This window comes from Bos javanicus, chromosome 5 (genome assembly GCF_032452875.1).
Source record: "Bos javanicus breed banteng chromosome 5, ARS-OSU_banteng_1.0, whole genome shotgun sequence".
Taxonomy (NCBI): Eukaryota; Metazoa; Chordata; class Mammalia; order Artiodactyla; family Bovidae; genus Bos; species Bos javanicus.
Genome location: NC_083872.1, coordinates 106,578,978 through 106,598,991, shown reverse-complemented (window position 1 = coordinate 106,598,991; position 20,014 = coordinate 106,578,978). Strand labels below are relative to the sequence as shown.

The following is a 20,014-nucleotide window of genomic DNA, read 5'->3' as shown; positions in this document are numbered from 1 at the left end:
CCAAATAGGAAAAGGAGTACATAAGGGCTGTATATTGTCACCCTGCTTATTTAACTTATATGCAGAGTACATCATGAGAAACGCTGGGCTGGAAGAAGCACAAGCTGGAATCAAGATTGCCAGGAGAAATATCAATAACCTCAGATATGCAGATGATACCACCCTTATGGCAGAAAGTGAAGAGGAACTAAAGAGCCTCTTGATGAAAGTGAAAGAGGAGAGTGAAAAAGTTGGCTTAAAGTTCAACATTCAGAAAACTAAGATCATGGCATCCGGTCCCATCACTTCATGGCAAATAGATGGGGAAACAGTGGAAACAGTGTCAGACTTTATTTTTCTGGGCTCCAAAATCACTGCAGATGGTGACTGCAGCCGTGAAATTAAAAGATGCTTACTCCTTGGAAGGAAAGTTATGACCAACTTAGATAGCATATTCAAAAGCAGAGACATTACTTTGCCAACATAGATCCGTCCAGTCAAGGCTATGGTTTTTCCTGTGGTCATGTATGGATGTGAGAGTTGGACTATAAACAAAGCTGAGTGCAAAAGAATTGATGCTTTTGAACTGTGGTGTTGGAGAAGACTCTTGAGAGTCCTTTGGACTGCAAGGAGATCCAACTAGTCCATCCTAAAGGAGATCAGTCCTGGGTGTTATTGGAAGGACTAATTTTTAAGCTGAAACTCCAATACTTTGGCCACCTGATGGGAAGAGCTGACTCACTGGAAAAGACCCTGATGCTGGGAAAGATTGAGGGCAGTAGTAGAAGGGGACGACAGAGGATGAGATGTTTGGATGGCATCACCGACTCGATGGACATGGGTTTGGGTGGACTCCAGGAGTTGGTGATAGACAGGGAGGCCTGGTGTGCTGTGGTTCATGGGGTCACTAAGAGTCAGACACGACTGAGTGACTGAACTGAACTGAAGGCAAGAAAGAAGTTACAGGATTAGAGATGGTGATTTTATTTAATTTGATGACTGGAGAGGGAAGCTTTGAAGAGTAACTATTTTTGTCTTTATGGACACAGAAAGTACTCCAAATATTTGCTAGGTGACATAAAATTTCGTAAGAGAAAAGAAAATAAAGATTCAGTGATGGTATGGGAAAAGGTTATCTAGGCAAATATTTTAGAGAGATTAGATGTGCTGTGCTGTGCTCAGCAGCTTCAGTCATGTCCGACTCTTGGTAACCTCATGGACTGTAGCCCGCCAGGGTCCTCTGTCCATGGGATTCTCCAGGCAAGAATACTGGAGTGGGTTGCCATTCCATCCTCAACTGGATCTTCCCAACCCAGGGATCAAACCTGGGTCTCTTGCATTACAGGCAGATTCTTTACTGACTGAGCCACTGTGGGACATGATGCCAATTAAAATAAAAAGAATAGGACAAAGAAATTTTTCCCCCAGCCCTTCCGAGAGCAGGCTTCAGACATAGTACCCCATCACACTGTTTGGTGGTATCTAAAACAGAAGAGAAGGTGTGTCTATTTTAAAGAATCTGATGTAGGGAGTTCTTGCATTATGTGCTTCAAACAAAAAGCAATTGCTTTAAAAATAAATAAACAAAACCTGTTAAGAGGTTACTGTTCGAAAGGGTCTCACTTTTCCCAGCAATTATTACAAAAGGGATGAATGCAGGCTCGCATGGACTTGAGCAGAGGAGACCAGAAACTTTCTGGGGGGTCCTTTCCCCCTGTTCTCCACAGTTTACCGCTGGTAGCTCAGTGCCCGACTTTGCTGTCCGCCGTCTGGGGGAGATGCTGCCCTCTAGTGTCCACTGCTCACAATAGCATCTCACCGCCCAGATGCTGATCTAATTAGGAAGCCCCTGTAATGGGATGGACATGAGTTTGCCCAAGCTCTGGGAGTTGGTGATGGACAGGGAAGCCTGGTGTGCTGAAGTCCATGGGGTCGCAAAGAGTCAGACATGACTGAGCAGCTGAACTGAACTATAAGGTGGTCTCTGACCTCCAGCCAAACACAATCACCCTACAGAGCAAAGCCATTCAGAAAGGAGAATCAACATTAAGGAGTTTGTTGAATTGAAATCGTTTTCTGAGAAAACTATGAGAAGAGCGCGTACAGCGCTGAGGTGCGAGGGTGTCGAGTTCCCTTACCCCTCCTGATTGTGGACCGCACGCGGATACAGCACGGAACACGCACAGAACACCTGGTCCCTGGGCAGACCGAGGGGTGCAAGGAATGGGGAGGGGTGGCAGGTCCAACCTTCACACTGAGTTCCTAACTCTGCCTCGTGGAAGCAGGGGTTTGGGAGTTCCAGGCAGGATGGAAAACTTCTTGGTGACAAGCTGATGAGCAAACTAGACTGACACAGACGGCCTTTCGGTCTTGACTTGTGACTTGGAGCTCCTTGAAGGAAGGCAGGGTTTTTACCACGTTATCTTGCCTGGCACGTTGTCCATATAGATACTCAGCTATTGTTTTGTTGCATGAATGAATACATTCACTTACAGTTTCTCTTGAGGGAGAAAAAAATTAGTTCAAATAAATAATTAATGGATCGAGAGAGAAAAAGAGAGCAGCCTCTGACATTTAGAAAGTGGCCATAAACTTGGAGTGGGGTCGCAAAGAGTTGGACATGACTGAGCGACTGAACTGATCAACTTGCAGAATACCAACCTCAGGAGAAGTTATGAGGAGACCCTGGCTAGATGAGACAGAGCAAGGCCACTTCATAGCTCTAAGCATAGACGACAACAAGGTCAGTGAACCACCCACAGAATACCAAACACCCACCCCACATCAGAAGGAGCTGCTCCGTGACCAAGTCCAGCTCATCCTCCGGCTCGTCTTCCTGTCCCACAGATAAGACTCCTCGAAATGCCCAGTTGCAGACTTGCCTGCTTCTTGGCAGCCTCCAATCTTGGGCAGAGCCCCACGTCCTTAGAGGCTCCCCCCAAATCCTCAATAAACTCTTCCTAAGCCCCGCTTGCTGGGACTCCCCATGGCTCCAGGTCTGGACTCTCGCTGGCTACAACCCTGATTGTTTAGCTCCAGGGCTGCTTCTGGGGCTGCTTGGCCAAGTTGAAGTGCTAAGAAGAAAAGAATGCCCAGGACTCCGAGTTCTGTGTGGAACCTGTCGGGCTCCCAAGAGCTCTGGGTCTTAAATGTTAACACCCAATAACCCTTCCTGAGGCATTCTCCTAGGCACTCCACAGTCAGCTCATCACAGGAGGCAGGCTCTGTTGTTTAGTCCTCCGTCATGTCCAACTCTCGATCCCCCTAGACTACAGCCTGCCAGGCTCCTCTGCCCATGGGAGTCTTTAGGCAAGAATATTGGAGTGAATAGCCATTCCCTCCTCCAGGGGATCTTCCCAACCCAGGGATCAAACCCGTGTCTCCTGCACTGGCAAGCGGGTTCTTTACTGCTGAGCCACCAGGGAAGCCTAGGCGCTGTTACTATCCCCATTTACAGACACAGAGGTGCAGCACGGAGAGGTTAAGTAACCTCTGTCTCTGCGAGGTCAAACAGCTGGCGGGAGATGGGACCAGGGTTCAGCTTGGTTATCTGACCCCAGAGCCCAAGCTGCAGATAGACGGGACTGTGAAGGACTCTGAAGGTAGAAGGAGGAATGTGCGTGTGTTTCCGCTGGCAGTGGGAGCAGGGGAGGAAGGCATGAGCAAAGGCCCAGGAACAGGAATGAACAACTCTGCATAATCAGCATCTGGATTCTAAGTCGAATAAAAATCTCTGCAACGTCCGCTGATGTCCCAGTCACCATGCCCCCCTCCCTTCCCCACCCCCTCCCCCGGCACTGACCCAGCCCCCTGGGTCAGCCCCCAGCCCTCTGGAAGCCAGACCTCAGGGCCAGGTGCACGCATTGGCGTGACAGATTCTGGTTCTTGAAGTGGCTGGGATCCTGCCATCTTCACTAGAATAATAAAGAATGTTCCATTGGCCCACACCCACACCTGTTCCTCATCTCCTAGAACCTGGAGGCATAGAAGGGTGTGGCCAGGCCCAGAGTCCCCCTAACTAGCACCCGCCCCTCTTTCTGATCTGTGTGTCCAGACGTCACTTCTCAAGGAAGCCTCCTCTGATCCCTCGGGATTGGTTACATCCTTGGTCACAGGCTGCCAAGCAGCCTTAGCTTCCCCCTTACTAAAGCCTGTGGCAGTGCAGAATGTCCTCCTGCTGCACCATGAGTCCCACGGGGCTGGGGCTATGCTGGACTGGCTTGCTGCCTGGCTCACCCCTGGAACTCAGAGACGTGAACTTGAGGGGGACAGACTGAGTAGCTGGAGATTCAGGGAAAACGAGGTCAATCCCTTTCCTTTCCCGTCCCAAACCCTTGCCTCTTGGCCCTCAGCCAAGTCAGGTGTTCCTAGAGAAATCCAGCCACAGGTTGTTCTTCTACCAAGAGCTCGGTCAGTCTCTAAACTTCACCTTCTGAGAAGTGACGGTTCCCCTCTCGTGAGTTATCCAAGGTCACCTGGAGCCAGCAAAGTCAGAAATAAGACTCAGATTAGTGCTCCCAAGATGGTCCTTTTCTTAAATGAATAAAGAGGAGGAACTGGGCCAGACATTGATTCTCTTAAGAATTCTCTAAGAATGTTCATCAAACGCAGACTGAGAATGTCTACTGATTCTGTATGGGACCTGCAGAAATACTCAAGTGTCATGAGCCCTTCAGGACAAGGTATTTCTTAAAAATGAACAGGAAAACACAAGAAGTACCACGTGGGTTCATGGTTAACACTGCAGAGGTGAGCTGAATTCAACTCTGGATTGCGACTCTCCTGAGCCGGCTTAAACAGCAGGGTGGGAGCCGGGATCAGCTTGCTGTGCAGCCTCTCGGCGGAGGGCAAAGCACAGCGGAAAAAGCTGCAGAGAACACAAGCGTTGTTGGCATATCCTGTATGTTCCCTTCTCACGAGGAGCCATTAAAAATAAATAAGACCAGTGCTAATTTCTTAGATCCACAGCCACACAGGGAGAAGGTTCAAATAAAAGCCAAGCTCTTAGCCTGCAGGGCTGAGGAACGAAAGCCAGGCAATTAGAGCTGAGAAAACGCTTTACATAATCTTGCAGCAGGAGGCCGAGCTGAGTCACATTCAGGAAGGAGCCCTCACTCAGGTGTTAGGAAGAAGCAAGATGCCTTCCCACCTGGGATGGGGGGAACACAGGCCAGCAGGGGTTGGGGGAGAGGCGGGACACACCAAACCAACTCCCCAGCCAGCTCCCAGCCTAGAGTCTGGGAATGATACTCCCTGAGGAATAGTGGGGGTTGGTGATGAGCTGTCAACATCTTTCCCAGACGTTTGGGACTCACCTCTCCCATGGACATCATTCTCGATGACCAGGCAGCCCCCGAGAGCCGTGTACCTCGTATTTCTTTGAAACATTCCTCTTTTCCATCAGCAGTGCCCAAGCATTATGATCCAGTGATCCATGGGAAGTGAAGCAGAGTGGCTTCTTTCGTCAAACCTTTCCCTACATTTAGGGCAAGGGGGTAAAATGAAGCATAGTCACGTTGCTGAAGCTTCTGATCAAAAACAATTTTTGACAAGGCTTCTGTTTTTCTTTTCCTTGCTATCTTTTTATTACCATCCCTTTTTCACTTTGCAAGTAGAGAGATGTATACTTTCATCTAGAAATGGACTATTTTATGCAAAATAGTCCATGTTTATTGAAAAATAAATAAAACATCCCTCCCCCAGGGGCCAGAGGGCATTCTGGGATGGAAGGGTCACCAGAAACACCCATTGTAAGATGGTTTTTAGCACACTGTTCTTGGCAATCTGTGTGTGTGTGTGTGTACACGTGCGTGTAGTTGATCAGTCGTGTCTGATTCTTTGTGACTCCATGGACTGTAGCCCACCAGGCTCCTCTGTCCATGGGATTCTCCAGGCAAGAATACTGGAGTGGGTTGCCATGCCCTCCTCCAGGGGATCTTCCTGACCCAGGGATCAAACCCAGGTCTCTTGTGTCTCCTGCTGAACAGGAGATCCACTGGGGCAACCTGGGAGGTGACATCAAATAGCTGGATGGCTTAGACACATTTCTGTAAAGATATCACCTTTCTCCATCATCCATCAAAACTCAGCAGAATTTTCATCATAATGAGTCCCAATAAAAGTCCAATTTAGACAGACTGGGACCTAGCTTCAGCAAATGGAAAACTTAACTTGTTTCCATGGGTGGGTAGTCTTAGTCATTCTGTTTTGCCTTTCTACCACTCTACAATTAAGGGATCTTTTAACACCTCCCTTTTTGACCAACAGAAGCCGAAAGATTAAGTGAAGTGTCTAACTCGCTTCAAAAAGACATACCCGGGAGGGGCTGGAGGCCGGTGGACTCAGGAAGCTCACTCTTCGGGTGAGGGCAGACAGCCTCCTGGATTCTCCTCTGGGCCAGGAGCCACCGAGAGTGAAGGTACCAGGCCCTGGTCTGTTTTGGAATTTTCAATTGCATGGAGTAAGTGTTTTCCGCCACGGGTTATGTGTTTAGCTGTTGCTTGTGATGATTCAAACCGAGAACAAGAGATTTCCCACACCTGCAAGTGGGTTACGTAAGAGTTACAGGAAACAAAACACCTCAAGAGTCCTTTAACTCTGAGCTGAGAACTGAGGTTTAAATAATGCAAGGTGGAAATGAGACATAGACATCGCAGAAAGAAATATATAACATATGCAGCCCTCCATGACCCGCTACAGGGAGCACTGATTACTCCATGTAGAAAAAGTGTATTTGTGAGTCCAGAGCGGCTCCCAGGTCTTGACCATCCTCACAGGAACAGTCTAGAAATGAAAGCGACGCTGATACAAAACCTTCTTCTTCATCACCACAAGATCTAGGAGATTGTTTCTTATCAACACATATATTTTTTTTAACCCTGAGGCTGATATTACCAAAGTGATAAAAGAACAGTTACTATCAGCTGCAGTTTATTCAGGGCAAAATTTAAAAAATCATTTATTCATGAATCTGGAATGGATTCCCTCTCCCCCAACCCGCACACACATGATGACAGGAAAAGAAGGCAAACAGTGGTGTCCAGTCTCATTACACAGTGATGATACGACTCTCAAATCAGTCTGCTGATCACAGCAAAGAGGACGCTAACACCAATGAACTCGACACGATCACGTTTAAGAAGTTCATCAAACTCAGGTCTTTCTTATGAAAGAGGATTTGGAGTACGACCTCAGACAAGAATAACAGCACAGTTCTTTCTCTCTTACAATGTCTATTTCACCGCACTCTGCCTACAGAGAGGAGCTAGCTAGTGAAGTTCAGAGTTCACCTGGGGGGTTGCCTTGCAAGTTTCAACCTCAGGCTCTTAGTCTCCTGGAGGTCAGATCAGCTAATGTCCAGAAGTTGTATGTGTGTGTGTGTGCGTGCGTGTGTGTGCACGCGCACTCACTCAGTCCTGACTCTTTGTGACCCCATGGACTGCAGCCCACCAGGCTCCTTTGTCCATGGGATTTTCCAGGCAAGAATACTGGAGTGGGTTGCCATATCCTTCTCCAGGGGATCTTTCCAACCCAAGGATCGAAACCATGTCTCTTGAGTCTCCTGCCAATGAAAGTGAAAGTCGCTCAGTCACGTCCAACTCTTTGCAACCCCATGGACTGTGTCCATGGACTTCTCCAGGACAGAATACTGGAGTGGGTGGCCTTTCCCTTCTCCAGGGGATCTTCCCAACCCAGGAATCGAACACAGGTCTCCTGCATTGCAGGCGCATTCTTTACCAGCTGAGCCACAAGGGTAGCCCAAGAATACCGGAGTGGGTAGCCTATCCCATCTCTCACAGATCTTCCTGACCCAGAAATCGAACTGGGGTCTCCTGCATTGCAGGCAGATTCTTTACCAACTGAGATAAAATCTACAACAGTTATTCCATTCAAGCATTGGGGAGGCCATCAAATTAAACTGGAAAAGAGAGCTGTGTTGAATTGGGGACTGTCTGAACATCAGTTTGTATGTAAGTAACAAATAAGTAGAAGAAAAAGATTGTCAGCATGTGCCTTCCTGATGTCTCTGAGGTCATTTTTGCGAGCAGGTCCGCAGCAGCGGTAAGCTGCCTCCCATGAGGCAGCAGCCTGGTGACTTTCTCTCCTGTATTTCCATGGTGACTTCCACATGTTTATAAAATGTGTCCTTTCTAAAAACACGAACAGCACTTCATCAAAACCAGCTGTTCCTCTGCACATCAGAGTCAGGAACTCTCGGCTGTCACTTGGCTTCAGTGAGCTGGACACAGCTTCCTGGGTGGCAGGTGTCCGTGTGTGACCTACTCTCGGCACAGTCACATGCCCTCAGGGCTGCAGGGAGTCTGGGGGAGGCAGCAGCAGCTGAAGAACCGCCTCGCCTAACCTGCTCCCTACGCCTTATTTGTATGGTGTCTTTGCAGTTCAAGGGACAGAGCTGAGCGTCCCAGGTGCGCACATGTACTGGGTTTTTCTTGAGAAGTTAAACTACCTTGACTACCTTTCAGCCCAAATTGGGGTGAAAGGTAATGGAGATGGAATTTAGTACTAAAGTGAATTCGAAAAAGGATTTCCAGGAAAGATACCAGTATTCTGGGGATTTCTCTGGCGGTGCGGTGTTAAGACTCTGCTCTTCTAAGGCAGGGGGGTGTGGCTTCAATCCCTAGTCAGGGAACTAAGATTCCACATGCCCTCGAAGTGCAGACAGAAAATAAATAAATCTAGGAGATGGCAAAACTTAAAAAAAAAAAAGATACCAAATTTTTTTTTTCAGCTATAACCACAGAAAATCAAGGCTGAAAAAAGTCTTTAACAATCATATGATCAAATCCTCCACCCGACACCTGAACTCCTATGTAACATCTCTGCCAAGTTGCTGTCCTGTCTCTGCTAGAATAGCTTTAGGGGCAGGAAGTTCTTTCAACATCACTTATTCCTCCTTAAAATAGAACAGCCAGGCAGATGGAGCAGGTAAACAAACTTCACTGAGCACGATTATGAATTGTACCTAATTTTTCAAGACAGTGAGCAGACTGTCTACTGCTACTCAAAAGAACAAATCAGATTGGTTGCAAGCATCTCAGGCTTTCTGCAACGATTCAAAATGGGGAATTTAGAAGTGTGGGTTTTATAAATCATAGCTGAATAGCTGTGCATTTGGTGGGGGGAGGATCGGATTAAAAATCTCTTAGAAGTAATCATTGTAAGAACCCGAAACAAAGGGAAAGTATGTGCTTGGTGCTGGAGAAGACTCTTGAGAGTCCCCTGGACAGCAAGGAGATCAAGCCAATCAATCCTAAAAGAAATCAACCCTGAATATTCATTGGAAGGACTGATGCTGAAGCTCCAATACTTTGGACACCTGATGTGAAGAGCCAATTCATTGGAAAAGACCCTGATGCTGAGAGAGACTGAGGGCAGAAGAGGGAAAGAGAGAATGAGACGGTTGGATGGCATCATTGATTCAATGGACATGAGTTTGAGCAAATTCTGGGAGACAGTGAAGGACAGGGAAGCCTGGCGTCCTGCAGTTCTTGGGGTCGCAAAGAGTCAGACACAACTGACTGAACAAGAATATGTGTTGTAAAAAAATTTCCTTTTGAAGATGCAGTAAGTACCTTGTGCAGGGAGTCTGGGTATAAGAATTGGGGAGCTCTAGGGGATGAGGTGCTTGCTAATTGCAGTCATTTGGGCTGCAGGAGGCAGAAGAGGTGAGCAAGGCCAGTCACACCCCGCACTGACTCTTTGCCTCTCCCAAAGGCATCAGGAGAGGATGCCCTGTCTTGATCCTCTCCTTCTGGCCTGCTTGGTAGCACTGCCTACCATTCTTTTGTGTCTGATTTCTCTCAAGTTACTCAGGCTGCTTCAAGGTTTCAAACTGCCTCCCATCCTCCCGAAGACTAACAAGGCAACACATAGATCAGTGGATGATCATTTCAGAATTTGTTTACAAAGTCTCAGTTCCTCTCAAGGGACACTTTTATGTCTACATTTTTTTGATCATATATAGGACTAAGTCTACTTGAACTGAAAACATTCACCCTGAAGACACACATGTAAACCTTAAAGATGGAGTGACTCAGACGATTCCATTTTGAGCGCCGCCCTTAAACAGCAGTGGTATTGCGCTTTAACAAACGTCAGCGACAAACGGAAACAGAACAACAAACCAACCGTAAAGTCAGTGTGTCTTTTTATAGAGAGACCTCTTTCTGCTTCAGAGGGATCAGAGCATTAACACTGAGTGGCTAGATGATCGGTGCGCAGACCTCCCTGCGAAAAAGAATATAGCTCCCTCAACCTCGAAGACTTGGATGTGAAATCAGTGAAAGTCTATCAGGTACTCGGGGTAGATCTGGTTGGCGTCGAACACCACAAAGACCCTGGGATTCCAGGTGTCGTCCACGCAGCTGTCATACAAGTTTACATAGCTGCCATCTTTGGAGGGAGGGCGCATATATTTGGAGTCTCCATTTATGTAGTCTCCAATCAGCACTCGGGCGAGAAACATGGATTTGTGCGTTCGGAACAGATGCCGCTGCGGCAGGCTGACCCCGTGGATCTGGAACGTGTTTCCGTGCTTTACGTCATCTTTGCAGAAGCGGCTGGAGTAAGCAGCGTCTCGAGCAAAATAGGTTCCTTAGACAGAAAGGGCCCCGGAGAGCCAAGGTTACTCCAAGGAATGTATGAAACACAAGCGAAACTACTGGGGCTAGGGGGACAGACACAGGGAATCGTAGAGCCAAGATAGACGTGGAATTCCCTCAACTATAGGTGTTAAAGAAAAGAACAGAAATCTGTCTGTTGTGGACAGCTGCGATGCAGATGGCCACTGGGGTGTGTGTGTTAGTACAGACCAGTCCCCACCACCAACACCATCCCCATCCCCACCAAAATGCAGCTACTGGACTTGTGTAGTGGTATTCAAAAAGAATATTACAGGGACTTCCCTGGCAGTCCAGTGGTTAAGAGTCCAAGCATCCAAGGCAGGGGTCCCAGGTTTGATCCCTGGTTGGGGAACTAAAATCCCACATGCCATGTGGTATGGCCAAAAACAAATCTTATAAATAAATCCAATATGTAAGACAGACACAAGTGGCTTCTGTGATTACAAGTGGCAGGACCCGCCTTGTAACTGCTGGGACCTCCCTCCGTCTTCTATTTCCTTCCACCCTTTCCCCACCTGCTACCCACCCATCTAAGCACCCATCACTGGGGAGCACAGTGAAACCACGGGTCTGCACAGATGATTTCAAACCCCAAGAAACCATGTTTCTATTTTACAAGGTGACAGTTCAATAATATTTTTGGAAATGATAGAACCCCACATCCAGAAATCCAGGAAAAGATTTCCGGAGAGAATGCAATTCAGCTCACACCCGAACGTTCCAGAAGAACAAGCTCACGGGTCTACTGGCTAAACAGGAATCTCCATGAAGCATCTGACTCTTCCAAACTGGGAGGTCTAGGAGGCTGCCCTCAGTAAGGGAGCACTTACCCAAAACACTTTGGAAATGAATTGCAAAGTCCCCTATTACTCAAATCCAGTGGGATTTATGTAATACCTTTCTGATCCTCTTACACAGTTAAATAAAGGGGATGGCCTTTTCAGCCGTGATTTTTTAAATTAACGCAGCCCCTCTTGCTGGAGGGAAGGTGCAAAATAAGGACCCAGGACACAGGCAATGCAGCTCACACACAGGCTAAGTCACTTCAGTCGTGTCCGACTCTTTGCAACCCAGTGGACTGCAGCCCACCAGGCTCCTCTGCCCATGGGATTCTTCAGGCAAGAATACTGAAGTGGGCAGCCATGCACTCCTCCAGGGGATCTTTCTGACCAGGGATCAAGCCTACGTCTCCTGCAATGCAGGCGGATTCTTTACCACTGAGCCACCAGGGAAGACCAAGTTAAGGTCCACCTTTTAATGTTAATGTTTATGTTTATGTTAATGTTAATGTTTCCCCTCCCCTCTCTCCTTAACGGGCTTGTCTAGTGAGCAAAGACTAAGGAACTCAGACTTCCACAACATTAGGAAAAAGGGGAGGATTTCCCCCATTATTCTTTAAAGCTCATCAACATTCCAACCTATCATTTTCTAAAAAAAACAAAACAAAAAATAGACCTATGTAACCATGTACACATTAACTGATTTATTTTTTAGTGCTCTGTGTACTTGACATAAAACAGTTTGGTGTACAGACTTATCCATGGAAAGGACTCATATGTGGAAACTAAATGTCATAATGCAAAAATGAGCAAATCTAGACATGATGTCCCACCTGAATGGCTGGGACTTGGGGGCAGCAGTGGAGGGTGGTTATCTGACCTCGGAGAGATGTGAAAAGTCTTCCTTCCATCTTGCACAAGCAGGAAGTGGCTTTTTGGCGGCTCGGAAACTCTGAGGGTGTGCCAGGAGCCTAGCATTTAACTTTTGCGTCTAACATTTAACTTAAAGCCTCTGGAGCCCCTGAATCTCATTAATCCTCTCTCAAAGAGAAGACTGTCTCCTAGCACTCCGACTAGGTTCGGATGATTACCTTTGCCAAAGAGAGCACCGTGGATGCCGTTGATTCTCCAGTCAAAGTTGTGAATGCAAATCGCCTCCACGAACTCACTGCTGGTGCCATGGAACAGCATTTGTTCATTAATCTGAGGCACGCCTCTTTTTTTCTTGAGCTGAGCCTTTTTCCTAAAAATACAATGCACAGACACAAAACACACAGAAATCTACTGTAAGTGGCATCACTGATTCTTCAAGGAGTGAAGCGCAATAGAATGGGTGAAACAGAAAACGGTAATTTAACATCTACCACAAGTGGACATATAATAGCTCTGGAAAAAATAATCTCACATGCTCTTGGGACATCTAAACTGGTTCATCAAAAATTACTAGTTAACAGACAAGGGTAAAAATTATACCCCAAACTACACTATAAATCAACTACACTTCAATTAAATATTTTAATTTTAAAAAGTTAAAAAAAAAAAAAAACTATAGATCTCCCAGATGATGCCCCATCACAGTAAAATGACTGATTGCTTAAACCAGTCAAGCTTTACCGATACCTAAAAATGACACCACAGACAATAAATAACTGTTCACAGAGTCTTTAAACAGTGAAATTCCTTGAGCAAGGACTATGCCTTGATCATTTTATCCCCAGAGTGCGACATGTTAGTTGAACTGCACTTTTGAATCTTCGGGCTGGAAGGGACATAAAACCATCCAGTTCAACCCTCTTGTCAGTGGGCAAACCTCTTCCAAAACATACAAAGATATTCCATGTAGGACTTACTGTAAAAGCAAAAAAAACAAACATACTAAAAATGGCCTAAAATCCTCTCAAGAGAAAAAACTGAACAAATAATTACATATTTAGATATGGAAATTAAAATAATGAAATAGGTGTACGTGTATTAACACTGATAACTCTTTTACAGACAACATTATTTTTCAAAAGAATGATGCAGAAAGAGATGTATAACTCAAAATAATAATGTGTATTGTATACAAACGAAGGCAGTAAAAACTATCCAACTGTGCCTAAGAACGGCTGTCCCCAGCCTTTCAGGCACCAGGGACCGGTTTTGTGGAAGACGACCCTTCTTCCACGGACCACGGGTGGGAGGATGGTTTCGGGATGACTCAAGGGAACGACATGTATTGTGCACTTTATTTTCATTATTATTGTAACAGCTCCACCTCAGGGGGTCAGGCATTAGACCACAGAGGTTGGGGACCCCTGCTGTACAGGAAGTTGGCAGCTTACAGAGCAGCTGTCCCTGGGGATGAGGAAGAGGCTGGGAAACCAGGTCAAAACACGTGGAGAAGAGCACGGGGTGCCGCTGGCGGTGAACACCATTGAGCGTTTGTGCTTTGCCGTCTCTGAGGCTGCAGAACGTCTCAGAGGCCAAGGAGCAGGGTTCCGAGTGGAAATGGTCTCACCTGCAGAAGAACTCCCACAGGTCTAGGTTTTGAATTCTCTGAATCCTTTTAATTCTGTTGCGGTCCATTGTTTTCCCAAAGAGACTAGCGACTTCATTGTATTCGTGTGTCTGATTGTGCAACGGAATAAGCTGGAAAGAGAAGATGGCACTGTGTTACCGGGGTTCTTCCCCACCTCTCCCGCGGGCGGGTGGTCGCTGGGTGCTGCCCTCACCTGGTAGGGCAGCTCGGTGTTCACGTTCTCCCAGTGTGGCGGCATGGGGATGGCCTCGTTCTCACAGATGTAACTTGGAGCAGAAAAGACAAAACAACATTTTAGAAGCTGATTATAATCACGGTCAACGACTCAGACATTTTCTCCCAAGCTGAATTATCATGTGACAAAAGCAGTACAGTGTCGTCCTTGGTTTCTTTATTTTAAAACACTTACTGAATATTGGCTTGTGTGCAACTTTTTTAGGGGCTGCGTTGAGAAATCTGATGGTAAACTTCAAAAACGATATTATTTCGATCTTGTTTTCCTGTATTTGCCAGAGTTTCTTTTAAAGGTAGGAAGACTTTAGGTGAAGAAAAGTAATTTCTGAGAAGAAAATCAACTTCTTGATTAAAATAAAACTCCTTTAACAGATTTAGTGTCTATTAAATACTACTCAGAACCCTCAGCTACATGTTCAATGTCCTTCAAGATCTATTATTAACTCAAATCTAAACCTTTCTCTCTTTATTGTCCACTAGGCCCCTGCACGGTCCTAATTAATTCACCCAAAGCAGAAGCTGGCAAAGTCATCTACCACGTTTAAGCCACTGGATGTGAACACAGAAAAAGACAATGACCTTGGGGAGCTTGATGGCAGAAGGCTGTAACTGATACATGAATCCCGTCTGGTGACTGGAAGTTGTGGAAGAAATGTATCAACTTCTAGCCTGTCTTTAACTTATTTTTTTAACTCGTTTTACCTTTGGGGACATCACACAATCGTGATTTAAAGATGGGGACAAGAGTTTGAGCAAACTCAGGGAGACAGTGAAGGACAGGAAAGCCTGGCGTGCTGCAGTCCATGGTATCGCAAAGAGTCGGACATGACTCAGCGACTGGACAGTAAAGGTGTAAGAGAGTGAGTGGTGGATGGCTTCCCTCCCTCTCCAGTCCCCGGTCTGGTTCTCACCTCTTGCCTCCATGCCAAGTAATCACTGCTTTCAGTCTCTTGGGTATTCTAGAACTTTAGGTTAACACAAACCTATGGGGTTTTTTGTCTGTTTGTTTTGCACACAGGAATGGCAGCATATTCCTTTGTCTTTTGTAGCTGCTCTATGTTTTTCACTATGTTCTCAGAGAGCCTTCTGTATCATGGAGAGAACTCTCCAGCACACAGCCTGGCACACACAGACACTCTGGACACTGGAGGATGAAGGCGTGCATTCTACTGATGCAGGTACCCCAGTGCACGGACACACCCCCTCCTGTTGACCACAAGTTCCCTGTGGATGACATTTGGCTGTTTCCAACTCTTGCTGCCATTAAGGATGCTAGAGAACAAGTCTGTCCACTTGTCATTGTCCATGGCCGCTTGTCAACTTTTAAGATAACATTTTCGGAATGGCATTTCTGGGTCAAAGAATATATTTATTCCTGACTTTAACAGAAACTTTCCAGAGGCCCTCCTCGAAGGCTACAGTCATTGACATTCCCAGCAGAAATGTAGAGAATGCCTACTTGTCCACAACCTCTCCGAAGAGGTGTGTTACCAGATTCTGGAATTTCTGTCCATCTGATAGTAAGAAATAACCTGGTATAATTTGTATTTCTCTTTTTTATAAGTGAGGCTGCATGAACTGCACAAATTCTTTTCTTATTCTTCTAAGGGGCTATTGGTTTTCTACTTAGAGATTCTTCAAAGTGCTTCATATACTCCAGAGATTGTGATACCACGTAACAATACCTTTCCCAGGTTTTCTTTGTTTTTTGTTTGTTTTTTTCACTTTGCCTGAAGTATCTTTTTTGCTTTCCAGGTGGCTCAGTGGTAAAGAATCTGCCTGCAATGCAGGAGACCTGGGTTCGATTCCTGGGTTGGGAAGATCCCCTGGAGAAGGAAATGGCAGCCCACTGCAATACTCTTGCCTAGAGAATCCCATGGACAGAGGAGCCTAGCAGGCTCCAATCCATGGGACTGCAAACAGTCAGGCACAACTTGGTGACTAAGCAACGACAGAAGTGTCTTTCAGCTATGTGAAACATTTTTGTTTGCTTATTTGTTGAATATTTACAGCCTTGGTTAATTGCAAATTTCTTGCCAACAGGCAATGTGCTATTCACTCTGCATGTCATAAGCACTCGGTGTATTCCCGCAATACACAAGCATTTGTGTATCAACACCTCTTGGTCGTCATTGCTCGTCTGTATCCTGCCTAACCATTCTTCCTTTTATTATCCTGCGTCTTGGACTCCGTTCTGGTTATTTCCCCCCATCTCCTGTCTTTGTGCTATGGCTGCTATGGTCTGTGAGCGAACAAAGTGCCTTGCATTACATGCCTCTCCCCACAAAAGGACACCAGATATAGTGACATACAATTACTATAACATTTTTCATTATCGTGTCTCATTTTTCTCTCAGATTACATACTTTCTAAAGATAAGCAATTCCTTTCTTAAATTCCTTGTACTTAAGAATGAGGATATAATGTAGCTAGTAAGGAAGTAAAGTTCTCTCCCTTCCTAGAGTATTCATTATACAAGTACTTGCATAACTTATAAATCATGATCCTAAAATATATGACCAAAGTCCCAAGAAGAGAAACTTCAAAAACTATTTTCTTTAATCCTTTCAAAACATCTCCTTGGAAGAAGCAAATGGGCATCTCCTACAAATCACATGCTATTAAACAGCATTTTTTGTTTGTTTCATTTTAAATTCTTTGAACAACAGGAATCTCAAGACTTGATTGAGGAATCATTCCCAATAATAGGAGACACGCCCTAAAGTTTTTCCCTTCAACTTTACTCATGTGAATAACACCTATTTATTCTCGTTTCTCTTGTGGCATTTATAGCAGGGCTTCCCTGGTGGCTCAGTGGTAAAGAATCTGCCTGCCGATGCAGGAGATGTGGGTTCGATCCCTGGGTCAGGAAGATCCCCTGAAGGAGGAAATGGAAACCAAGTGCAGTATTCTTGCCTGGAGAATCCCCATGGACAGAAGAGTCTGGTGGGGCTACAACCCACGGGGTCGCAGAGTGGGACATGACTTGGTGACTAAACCACAACAAGGCATTCATAGCTTTTCAGGATAGGACAGCAGGCAGCTGGGCCACCGTCCCACGCACTCCTGTCTCCCCAGGCCCCCTTTAGTCACTGCAGATCTGAAATTACCTCCAGGAGCTGCTCAGTGGGGCTCAGTGGAGGTGAAGACAAAGTGGGTAATTACTCAGGATTTACAACCCAAATAATTGGATGGTTCCAGGAGAGTCTTTCCAAGCTAATTTGAGCTTACCTTGGTAGGTTATTTTAAGGATTTATAGTAGAGATCATTAGGCATTTTTTAAACTACCGCTCAAACTGCTCTAAAGAATTGAAAAATACATCTATCTAAGGGAAATGAAAAGGACGACAGGAAAGGAAATGCCAGTCGAAAATAACAGTACGGCTCATGCATCAACAAATGTGAAATTCAGTAAAGATTAATATTAAGATCATTAAATAACCCACCAAAACATTCTCCGTCTACTTATTTCTCTGCCAAACGTTAAAGAAGAGGAGAGAGAGAGACAGCCCACTTTTTGCAGCCCATTCCCCCCACAATACCTGAAAGCACTGATGGAAAAGGGGGCTCTTTTTATTAAGCGCTGCTTCCCCGTGGTGAGGTTCATCTGCTTCATTTCTGTGCACAGAGACAAAGAGGTGAGTCACGGGAACACACTGGGCGACGCCACGTCACGAAGCTTTGCAGCCGCACAATCGGATGGTCAAGGACCACGGGCTTCAGGAGCAGCTGCCAGCACCAGCCTTATTAGGGATACCTGACCACACGTCTGGTTATCAGCTTCCCTGCTTGATCTAAGCTAACACAGAAGGAGGCCACCCTCACACGCGGCTCAGTACGTAGGGTCTATTCCTTTTCGTACCGTGCTTGAGTCAAACACGTGAACAGAGAGGGGTTCTCAACTTTGGAAAATTAGAAGTACTAGGAAGAGAAAGAAAGTACTGAATCTTCTGACTGGCTTCTTTAATGTTTGATTGTTTCAAAAATTTTGGACATAACAACAAAAACAAAAAAGATACATTACCATGATAAAACTTGCACAACTCACAGTTTCAAAAATTTGTACATTCCTTGCCTTCTCTATAAATTGTACACCTAAACCAAAACAATAGAAAACCTAGCTAGACTCAATACAGACTTACACGAGGGATGCAGTGCTAAGAGGCTAATGGACTGACTGATGTATCACTTTCTTCTCTCCTCTCTTTCTCAGCCATGGCGGTATTTGCCAGGTCCGCCTCATCATCCCCACCGAGGTAGGCGCTAAGTCTTACCGAGGGGATTCTGGTCAGTTCACCACCTTGTCTACGTGGATGTCATCCCACGCCAAGATGAGGTGGTCCACGCAGCCGGGCTGCTGCTGTGAGAAGTGTGCTCACCCCTCCTGTACACCTAGGCTCTGCACACGCTGGCACAGCCACCACGCAGTGAGAAAGCAACGTCGTCTCAGCACACGGAGTTAAGCCTGTGATGCCTTCACCTTATACCAGCTTGTCTTGAGCTTACTTCTCATCAGTTTTTTTATAAAGAGAAGCTGAGCTGGCTTGTGACAAAATGATGGGGACTAATTTTGCCAATGTACGTGGGAAATGCTAATACCTACACTTTCGAAACAGTGTCATTACATAGAGGGGTGTGAGCTGGTGTTTATGTGACTCTTGTTCTTTGATAGACTTTTTTTTTTTTTAAATAAACTGCACTGTCCAAGAGAAATGCTCCCCCAGATACAGTTCACTAGAAAGTATTCTTTCAAAGACTCGTGGCTTGTTGGAGCACCGACCAAACACTTTGATGAGTCCTGCCCTCCACGTGAAGCTTGAGGTCTGCACGTCATGACGTCTCAGTGCAGCTTCAACACTGACAGGTGTGCACCAGCCTCACGCGTCCACCAGCACCTTCTGTCTAAGACAAGTGTCGGGCCCCTTAAAGGCAGCCAATTTGCCTAATGTAAAAAATGCTATGCTTAGTCAGCACTGCTGCTGCTGCTGCTGCTGCTGCTGCTAAGTTGCTTCAGTCATGTTCAACTCTGTGCGACCCCATAGATGGCAGCCCACTGGGCTCCCCCATCCCTGGGATTCTCCAGGCAAGAACACTGGAGTGGGTTGCCATTTCCTTCTCCAGTGCATGAAAGTGAAAAGTGAAAGTGAAGTTGCCCAGTCGTGTCCGACTCCTAGCGACCCCATGGACTGCAGCCTACCAGGCTCCTCCGTCGATGGGATTTGCCAGGCAAGAGTCCTGGAGTAGGGTGCCATTGCCTTCTCCGTAGTCAGCACTAACTCTTGATTAAAAACAAATAAACAACTCTGGGGGCATAGCAGTCATTGGAGACTTGGCTGCATCAATGTCTTAGTGGACAATTTAACCCCCTTCAGCATGTCTGGGCCTTGGCTCCTCTAGGGGAATCTCCTGAGTTTCACTAGCCCCCTACCCCCCACCACAGCCAGCGCTCACTGTTATAAGGACTCCACTCTCAGGAACCAGGAAAGAACACCTGACCTGGATGACAGAGCTGTGTGGCAGCGCAAAGGCACTGTTGTTAAGAAAGCCGCCCTCCCTCCAGGTCCTGTTTGCCTCTGAGCAGTAAACAGCTGAGGCTGGCAACTGGAGAAGGCAGTGTGAGTGCAAGAGGTTTGTCAAGGGGTCCCTAAAAGCATGCCCTTGGATTTCATCACAGATGAATGTCCATCCTGGATTAATTTCATCACAGATGAAATCCAAGTGGGGCTGATTTCCAGACTAGCTGGCTAACCCATGAGAGAGCCAGAAATCAGAAAGTGGCTGAAGGCGATGTCCACTGAAGAGTGGTTTTCTAGGCAAGACACCAAGAGATGGGTCATTTGGCTGAACTTTGGCCTTAA

General features: G+C 46.2%; 2 protein-coding genes across 8 annotated transcripts in view; both read right to left on the bottom strand.

Annotated features, from left to right (window-relative positions):
• Positions 1-6,802, bottom strand: part of CRACR2A (calcium release activated channel regulator 2A) — a 160,159-nt gene extending 153,357 nt beyond the window's left edge. For 3 of the 4 annotated variants that reach the window (XM_061418205.1, XM_061418206.1, XM_061418210.1), the window contains exons 1-2: positions 6,295-6,802; positions 5,295-5,455 (exon numbers count right to left, since the gene is read on the bottom strand). The gene's annotated coding sequence lies outside the window, so the exon portion shown is untranslated. The remainder of the gene's footprint in view (positions 1-5,294; positions 5,456-6,294) is intronic. The other variant, XM_061418207.1, reaches the window with a different exon arrangement.
• A 90-nt stretch (positions 6,803-6,892) lies between these two features.
• Positions 6,893-20,014, bottom strand: part of PARP11 (poly(ADP-ribose) polymerase family member 11) — a 33,736-nt gene continuing 20,614 nt past the window's right edge. For all 4 annotated transcript variants that reach the window (XM_061418211.1, XM_061418214.1, XM_061418212.1 and 1 more), the window contains 5 exons: positions 17,699-17,774; positions 14,116-14,188; positions 13,902-14,032; positions 12,493-12,644; positions 6,893-10,593 (listed from right to left, as the gene is read on the bottom strand). In XM_061418211.1, the coding sequence (XP_061274195.1) occupies positions 10,277-10,593; positions 12,493-12,644; positions 13,902-14,032; positions 14,116-14,188; positions 17,699-17,774 (749 nt within the window). In that variant the 3' untranslated portion in view covers positions 6,893-10,276. The remainder of the gene's footprint in view (positions 10,594-12,492; positions 12,645-13,901; positions 14,033-14,115; positions 14,189-17,698; positions 17,775-20,014) is intronic.